General features: G+C 49.0%; 2 protein-coding genes across 3 annotated transcripts; one reads left to right on the top strand and one right to left on the bottom strand.

Moving 5' to 3' along the window:
* Positions 1-145: 145 nt before the first annotated feature.
* Positions 146-3,223, top strand: TSPAN31 (tetraspanin 31). 2 transcript variants are annotated; one of them, XM_069584822.1, is made up of 6 exons: positions 146-695; positions 1,230-1,397; positions 1,628-1,708; positions 2,020-2,151; positions 2,469-2,582; positions 2,684-3,223. In XM_069584822.1, the coding sequence occupies exons 1-6, from the start codon at positions 633-635 to the stop codon at positions 2,756-2,758; spliced, it is 633 nt and encodes a 210-aa protein (XP_069440923.1). In that variant the 5' UTR covers positions 146-632; the 3' UTR covers positions 2,759-3,223. The 2 variants fall into 2 exon arrangements, with proteins under 2 accessions (XP_069440923.1, XP_069440925.1); XM_069584824.1 differs by having other exon boundaries at positions 413-695; positions 1,230-1,358.
* A 163-nt stretch (positions 3,224-3,386) lies between these two features.
* Positions 3,387-7,264, bottom strand: CDK4 (cyclin dependent kinase 4). The gene is made up of 8 exons (XM_069584816.1): positions 6,266-7,264; positions 5,622-5,858; positions 5,320-5,455; positions 5,037-5,204; positions 4,775-4,884; positions 4,474-4,524; positions 4,193-4,328; positions 3,387-3,784 (listed from the first exon to the last, which is right to left on the bottom strand). The coding sequence occupies exons 2-8, from the start codon at positions 5,837-5,839 to the stop codon at positions 3,692-3,694; spliced, it is 912 nt and encodes a 303-aa protein (XP_069440917.1). The 5' UTR covers positions 5,840-5,858; positions 6,266-7,264; the 3' UTR covers positions 3,387-3,691.
* Between the last annotated feature and the right edge of the window lie 1,385 nt (positions 7,265-8,649).

Here is an 8,649-nt window from a genome sequence, read left to right as displayed (position 1 = left end):
CAAAGATGAGAGTATTTGCTAGGTGGTGTTATGCCCAACCTGGGGCCTCTGTGGCCGGGCTAAATAGCTTAGTATTTTGCTTCTCTGGGTGTTCCTGAATGTGATGCAATAGTAGCAAACGAGAGCGTCATCATGAAGTCATTGCGGGACAAGGGGAAAGGGGCGGGAGGGCCCTCCCTTGAGGGGAGGAGCCCTTTCACCTGGCCCTTGAAGCACCTTCTCTTCACCGGGATTTCCCAAGAGCCTCCTCCCTCGGATAAATCCTCTTGCAGCTGCCACCACAGAAATCTCCGTTTTCAATCCGGGGTTTTGAAATTTAGGCTCGGGTCTCTATGAGACTCTCTGGAAGCCCTGCCCCCAGTTTTAAGTTTCATCCAATAAAGAACCTAAAGGAGGGACCGGCAGGCGGGTCAGTGACGCGATGCAGATTGATTGGCATTCAGGCCACCGACGTCCTAGATTAGTCCCCAATTTCGCCAATCCAAAGGCGGGGGTGGGACGGTGCAGGCGCAGAGGATTGGGTTTGGCTGGACTCGATTTAAAGAGACAGAAGCTGTCGGGGTCCAAGAAGACGGTCCGCGAGACCCTCCCCCCAAGTTTTTGGGACCACTTGGGTCCCCAAAGCTGGGGAGATGGTTTGCGGAGGCTTTGCCTGCTCCAAGAATGCGCTCTGCGCGCTCAACGTGGTCTACATGGTGAGGTTTTGGAGGTCGCGGGAAGCTCCAGGGCGGAAAGGCCAGTGGAGAGAATGTCTAAGGGACTTCGGATGGGGAGAGGGATGTACTAGGGGTTCCGGGAAGATTCCCGGGAACTTCCGGCGAAGAGGGAATTCCTAGGGACTTCCGTGGGAAGAGGGGAGACTTCCGGTGACCAGAGGGTTTATCTAGGGGTGGGGGGTGGGGAGTGATGAAGTGAAGGCTCATCGTGGGGATAAAGGCCCAGCCCTCCCTCTTCTGAATTTAGGCTTCTCCCAAATGGAAGTGATGGATGAAGCTAAATGTTCTATTTTATATTCTTAGACTTTACGCCCCCTGCCGCCTCTCAACCCTATTCCAGCCATTCTGACCTCTGATGGGAGGAGTGCCCAGGGATGGTCCCTGTCCTGGTAGTAGCACCTCTCACTCACTCACGCAAAACTCAGTTCTTTATTGTCCAGCCACCTCTCTCACCTTGGCCTTTGGCTGTGATACACACCGGAATTCTTTTGAGATATATCCTGTTTTCCATAGCTGGTAGGCTTGTTGCTCATTGGAGTGGCTGCATGGGCTAAGGGCCTGGGTCTGGTGTCCAGCATCCATATCATCGGAGGAGTTATTGCAGTGGGAGTCTTCCTTCTTCTCATCGCGGTCGCTGGGCTGGTAGGTGCTGTCAACCACCACCAAGTACTGCTTTTCTTTGTATCCTGACCTGAAGTGATTGGGGCACTGGGGAGGGTAGGAGACCTCCGGTGTTTGGGGGATATGTCTCCTTACCCTCCCTTATACCATACTCTATGAAACAAAAGCCAATGATTTTGTTTTCAACTGACATAATTGTGTAAGTTCTTCGACTGGATCAGATCATTACTATAAGTGGAACATAAAGGAATCTAGGACTTTTTTTTTTTTTCCATAACTCTTCCTCTCAGTACATGATCATCCTTGGTTTGGTCTTCATCTTCCAGTTTGGAATCTCTTGCTCATGTCTGGCTATTAACCTAAGCAAACAGGTAAGAAGGTGCCCTTTCAAGTACTTTTTCCCCTACCCTCTAACCTCTTGACTCCTTACTCTCAGTCTGGCCCCAAAGATCATTCTTAGACCCACTACTTCCAGAGCTATTTGCTTCCTTTGGGATGTCTGGCTAACTGACCGTGAGGACCATCCAGAAGTGGGTAGTTATTGTGTCTGCACCTTTGCTTTTCAAGGACGTTAACTTTTTGCTTAAAAAGGGAAATTGAAACACTGGAGCTAGGATCAAAATGTTATGGGATTCTCAAGATTAGCAGCATCAAATTATTTCCTTCTGCCTATATCCTCCAGACAGATGTCATCAATGCTTCTTGGTGGGTCATGAGCAACAATACCCGGGATGAACTGGAAAGAAGTTTTGATTGCTGTGGCTTGTTCAACCTTACAACCCTGGATCAACAAGATTATGCTTTCTGCACTGCAGTGAGCTGGCATGGGAGGGGGTGGGGGGTGGCGGTGGTTTGTGTGATAGAAAACTGGCTAAGGCCGATGCTCAAATTGGCAGATTTGAGCTTAATGTGATTGCCTGTCTCTAGCAGCTCACTTGTACTGGGGCTGTGTGCTGGTAGGGGTTGGGGGATGGATACAGATTCTAGAGAATTAGACAAGTGAGCGTCCAGTCTATAGGATACTAATCAGGAACTGGAAGATAATTCCTAGGGTCATTCACCACAGTTACGATAGAGCACCGTAGCAACTCTGCATCCTCCAAATATGCATATGTGTGTTTTTTTGCTCAGGTTTGCAAGAGCCGGAGCCCCACATGTCAGATGTGTGGAGAAAAGTTTCTTAAGCATTCAGATGAAGCCCTGAAAATCCTGGGGGGTGTTGGACTCTTCTTTAGCTTCACAGAGGTAACATTCTGTAGTTCCCTTATATCCCTTTTGTACACCTCCAAGTCTTAGCCCCAGAAATTCATAGTTCGTGTTTACCTCTTTTCTCTTTGCTTCTACAGATCCTTGGTGTTTGGCTAGCGATGAGATTTCGGAATCAGAAGGATCCTCGAGCCAACCCCAGTGCCTTTCTATGAGACTCTGGATCCTTCTGACATCTTTCCTGCTGTCTGCTCTCCCTAAGCTTTTTCTTCCCCTTAGGGAAAACTTGGGGTCTGTAGCCCTTTTTGAGAAAAAGGAAAGGGCCTTTGCCATGTTCCCTAAAGATGACTGAACAGTTAGGCTTTATGCCTTGATATGTTTTGCTAGGAGAAAGATTATAAGGAATAAAGAAAAACCCTTCTTCCTTCCTCTCTCCCTAAGTGGATATGGGAAGTTTCCAGGATTACATGAGATGGGATGGCGGTTGGAGTCATTCCTGGCTGTTTCCCCTCTTCTCCCTTCCATATGCTGGACCACCTCAACACATCTTTGCTCCAAGGGTAAATCAGGGACAGATCCCGAGAGAAAACTACCAAGAACTCTTGTAATAAGGAGGACCTGGTTTGGGGAGGTTCAATAAATATAAAAATAAAAACCATTTAAACTCTATAATCAAAGAAGCCATGTAAATGCCTTTCCTTCCCTTGTTAGTAGAGGGGCTCCACTGACCCTGTGATCTAAAGAGAATCTGCAAGGAAGTTCCATCTTCCAAATGGTTTTTTCCAAATTCCCAAACAGTAAAGCCAATCAGAGGAAGAAATATTTAAAAAAAAAAAGACCATATTTCTTTGTTTTGTTTGTCCTGTATAAAAAAGGATCCCAATATAAAGGTATAAAGAAGGGGAGAACAAGGGACATATCTCTTGGTGTAAGGACACAGGATAAGGATAAGCCTCAAAAAGAAGGGTGGGAGGGGAATATTGTTAAGGCAGTAAAATATTGTCTGTAAAAAGTTGGAGGAGTCGTCTCCACAGCTTCAGAGGTGAAGGCAGAGGTTGCCTTCTCAGTGGTGGGGCTCTCCACTCAAGTGTTCAAAAGAAGGGAAATTTGTGTCTCTCGCCTTGGTTCTGTTCCAGCCATTCTGTTGCTCACTCTGCGTCACCTTCTGCCTTGTGTAGATAAGAGTGCTGCAGGGCTCGGAAGGCAGAGATTCGCTTGTGTGGGTTAAAAGTCAGCATCTCCTGAGAAGAGACGCAAATGTCAGAAAACATGGAAGAAACAAAAGGGACTCCTGCTTAACCCTAACAATACCTAGAATGGGTGATTTTTTTCTATCCCTCTTGTGGCCAGCCGTTCAAAACAGTAATAAAAACCAACCCGTTCATTATCAAGTCTCAGTAACAACAATGCATTTGGGTCCCTTTTATCCTGCTCCATTTCCCCCCACTGATGGCTCAAGTGGTAAAATAAACTGCCTGCAATGCAGGAGACCTAGATTCAATCCCTGGGATGACCCGCTGGAGAAGGAAATGGCAACCCACTCCAGTGGGCTACAGTCCATGGGGTTGTAAAGAGTCTGACAGGACTGAGTGACAAACACGTGATTTCCCCCTGTAGTCTCGCCCTGTGCCCATGCCTCAGTCTATTACCAGCAGCAGCTGTGCTCCGGATTCCTCCAGCTCAGGGACCACCGACTGCACTGGGCGGGGCCCTCTGGGGGAAAAGGCTCCTCGGGGTAGAGAGACATCTCGGGGCCAGTCATCCTCCGGGGGCAGTCCGATCAGGCTATGGGGAACAAGAGAATTCTGGTCAGGAGGGCCTTTTTCCAGCCCCCATCTCCAGGGGCAGAGCCAGCTGCTGTCAAGGACTCAGCAGAATGCAAAGTCAAGGACTCGGAATGCAAAGTTCTTCCCCCTTGCAGGTCACTTACTCAAAGATTTTGCCTAACTGGTCAGCTTCAGAGTTTCCACAGAAGAGAGGCCTAAGGTGAAAAGAGACAGTCATTCCAGTAGCAGTTTTACAAAGACAGGGTGGTAGATACTGTTTAGTGGCTCAAAACATAGGGTGTGGAGAATAAAGGGCTATGAAATTCCTAATTCCAGAACATTTCAGAGTTTCCGGCTATGGACAAGGTGGCCAATAGTAAGTGGAAGAGCAGGCAGGGTATAGGCGTGGCTTATGAATAAAAAACTTGGGAAATTCAAAATGTTTGGGATACTTGGGCCCCATACTTTCGACGAAACATCTCTGCAAAGATACAGCCAACACTCCACATGTCCACGGGTGTTGCATATGTAGACTGCAAAAGAACTTCTGGAGCACGATACCAGAGTGTAACAACCTGATGGGAATAAGTAATGCGGATGAGAGTCCTGCAAGTTACTGCAAAGCACATGGAAAAACACGCTCCTTCTCAACTGTTATGGGCAATCACTCTTCTCCCCCAGCCAGACCCCACTCTGGCCCCATCCTGGCCACCATCATTCTACTGACCACAGGTGTAAGTGCCATCTGGTAGCTGTAGATTCTGGCCAGGCCAAAGTCAGCCAGCTTGACTGTCCCACCACTTGTCACCAGAATGTTCTCTGGCTTCAGGTCTCGGTGAACGATGCAGTTGGCATGAAGGAAATCCAGGCCTCTTAGAAACTGGCGCATCAGATCCTGGTTTGGAAGGGGGAAGTACAGAGAAACTGGGAATCAGGTGCCACACCTGAAATTACAACAAACTACCACAAAGGTCTCAAGCTATCTCTCAGCGTCTGCCCGCCCTACTTACCTTTATGGTCTCCACTGGCAAGCCTGGTGGGGGTGCCTTGTCCAGATACGTCCTGAGGTCTTGGTCCACATGCTCAAACACCAGGGTCACTTTGGTCTCCCGGTCAGTTCGGGCTGTTGCACAGACGTCCATGAGCCTGGCCAGAACAAATGGTCACTCGTTGAGCAATGGTCTTGGACCCAACATGGCCTCCCCTATTTCCTCAGGGTTCCCACTCCTCTTCTGACCACCACTCCACATCTACAGGTTAGGCTGTCTTTTTCCTTTCACGACCCACTCCCACCCTTCCATCTTCTTCTCACCTGACAACATTGGGATGCTCAAAAGCCTCCAGACGCCGCAGTAAGGCCACCTCCCGAACGGTGCTGATGGGCAGGCCCCCTCCAGCACCTCCTCCGTTGGGGACTCTCACACTCTTGAGGGCCACAAAGTGGCCACTGTGAGGATCACGGGCCTTGTACACTGTCCCATAGGCACCGACACCAATCTCAGCCACTGGCTCGTATCGAGAGGTAGCCATTCTCAGACCAGAGGAGGCCCTACAATCACAGAGGCTCAATGAGCCTGCAGCAACAAAATGACTCCCACAAAAGACATCACGAAGACAACACCAACAGCATTCCCAAACTTCCCTGAAGGCAGCCCCCTAGGTAACACAATAACTCTAACCCCAAACCCTCCAGCCACGTGAGGCCCTATAACTTTTTCAAAGATGCATTTTCCTTGGGGACCATCAAGCCCCACACAAGGGAAATCCCATAAGACACACCCCCTACATCAAAGACCCGACACCCAGTTCCTGAAATTACACCTCCCTTCGGCCACAAAGGAACATTATCACATCCTGCCCCACTTCCCGCCCTCGAGCAACCCTTCCATAACCAGCCCGCGTAGGAAGCAGTGGAGGGCGAGAATGGTCCCCATTCCTGAAAAGGGCTACACTCACCTCGCCCCGTGTCAGGAGCTGCGGGGTCGGCCCGTTATCCGGACCCCGGAGCCGGTTCCTGCAGCGCCATACACTCGAGGTCTGTCCTGGGCAGCGGGACGCTATGGGCCCGACCATAGACACAGGCCGCAGGCTAGAGCGGCCCCCTTTACCCCCACCCTCACCATGTGACCAGCTGCCAAAGAGGCGCGCGGAAATTGGAGGGGCGGGGCCAACGCCGGACGTTCGGACCACGTGACCGGACTACTCATGCGCGGAGGGGCAGCCAGAAAGCGGCTTTGAACGAGAAAGGGGCGAGGAGGGGAAAGAGGCGGAGAGAGATGGCAACCACATGATCTGTTGCTATCACACGTGACCGCTTGACATTGCTTGGAGGAGCAGAGGTGTGGTTACGCTGAAGGGCACGTAACTGGCTGCCTTAACTCTGGCTGGGCGTTGGGGCGGGAGAAGAGAGAGGGTGGAGTCCAATGCGATGCCATGGCAACCTGGGCCACCCAGGATTCCCAACTCCGGGCTGCAAGCCGAGCCTGAGTCTCACTACCTGTCTCTCACTCTCTCTAAGCGGGGAGATGGGTCGAGGGACGGGACGTGCTGCTGTCGTCTTTCTGCTCCATCGCTAGCAGAAAACATGTTCTCATTTGTGTCTTTGTTTCATTCATTCATTCAGCAAATGTTTACTGAGTCCTTGCTTCCTGTGTGTCTGTGGGGTTTCTTTTTTTTGTTAATTTTTTTTCGACAAGTGTCGCAGACACTTGACCTTTATCTATAAAGATACAGTCACATATTTTATATGTGGTCATATAAAATAGGGAGTAGACGGTGCCCAGTTCAGTTCAGTTGCTCAGTCGTGTCTGACTCTTTGCGACCCCATGGACTACAGCACGCCAGGCTTCCCTGTCCATCACCAACTCCCAGAGCTTACTCAAACTCATGTCCATCCAGTCAGTGATGCCATCCAACCATCCAACCATCTCGTCCTCTGTCGTTCTCCTCTCCTCCGGCCTTCAATCTTTCCCAGCATCAGGGCCTTTTCTAGTGAGTCAGTTCTTTGCATCAGGTGGCCAAAGTATTGCAGTTTCAGCTTCAGCATCAGTCCTTCCAATGAATATTCAGGACTGATTTCCTTTGGGATAGACTGGTTGGATTTCCTTGCAGTCCAAGAGACTGCCCATCTGAGGACAAAACTAGGATTAAAGGGCTAATGGAAGGCAGGTAAGTACAATAATCCAGCAGGACATGTGGCAAGGTAATGTTGTCCCCTCTTCCCAACTTCCAAAGCAGAGACCAGATACCTGCTGACAGAGAAGTTATTGATGAGCTGGAAAGAGGAATACTTGGGAGTATTCGTTAAGGTTCTTCAGTAAGATGGTATGACATGTATGGTATGTCATACATCATGGTATGATATTATATACATCACATATAGATAGACATAGGAGTGAGCGAGCATGAGCAAGGAAGTTACCACCACACTGCATGAAAGTGAGTGTTCCCTTCTGCAAACCTTGTGACTCCTTATATGGGGTTGTTGCATTTTTTTTTCCCCTATGGCAAGCTTTCCTAGCCCTTGTCCTAAGAGACTTTTCCCAAACAACCTCTGCTCACAGACATCTAGGTAGACAACAGGCAAGTTTCTCTGACTTCCCTTGTCTTACTGACTCCAACTTCTTTGTCTCCCAATCCTTTGAGAGAATGGGAATAAGGAAAAGAAGAGATCAGTTTCTCATTTATGATAAACTGTCTAAAATCTAAAAGTGAGAGTGAAAAAGTTGGCTTAAAGCTCAACATTCAGAAAACGAAGATCATGGCATCCGGTCTCATCACTCCATGGGAAATAGATGGGAAACAGTGGGAACAGTGTCAGACTTTATTTTTTTGGGCTCCAAAATCACTGCAGATGGTGACTGCAGCCATGAAATTAAAAGACACTTACTCCTTGGAAGAAAAGTTATGACCAACCTAGATAGTATATTCAAAAGCAGAGACATTACTTTGCCAACTAAGGTCTGTCTAGTCAAGGCTATGGTTTTTCCTGTGGTCATGTGTGGATGTGAAGAAGGTTGAGCGCCAAAGAATTGATGCTTTTGAACTGTGGTGTTGGACAAGACTCTTGGGAGTCCCTTGGACTGCAAAGAGATCCAACTAGTCCATTCTGAAGGAGATCAGCCCTGGGATTTCTTTGGAGGGAATGATGCTAAAGCTGAAACTCCAGTACTTTGGCCACCTCATGCGAAGAGTTGACTCATTGGAAAAGACTTTGATGCTGGGAGGGATTGTGGGCAGGAGGAGAAGGGGATGACAGAGGATGAGATGGCTGGATGGCATCACTGACTCGATGGAGGTGAATCTGAGTGAACTCCGGGAGTTGGTGATGGACAGGGAGG

This window comes from Ovis canadensis, chromosome 3 (genome assembly GCF_042477335.2).
Source record: "Ovis canadensis isolate MfBH-ARS-UI-01 breed Bighorn chromosome 3, ARS-UI_OviCan_v2, whole genome shotgun sequence".
NCBI classification, from domain to species: domain Eukaryota; kingdom Metazoa; phylum Chordata; class Mammalia; order Artiodactyla; family Bovidae; genus Ovis; species Ovis canadensis.
Note: the sequence above shows the minus strand (reverse complement) of the source record. Positions and strands in the feature narration are given on the sequence as shown.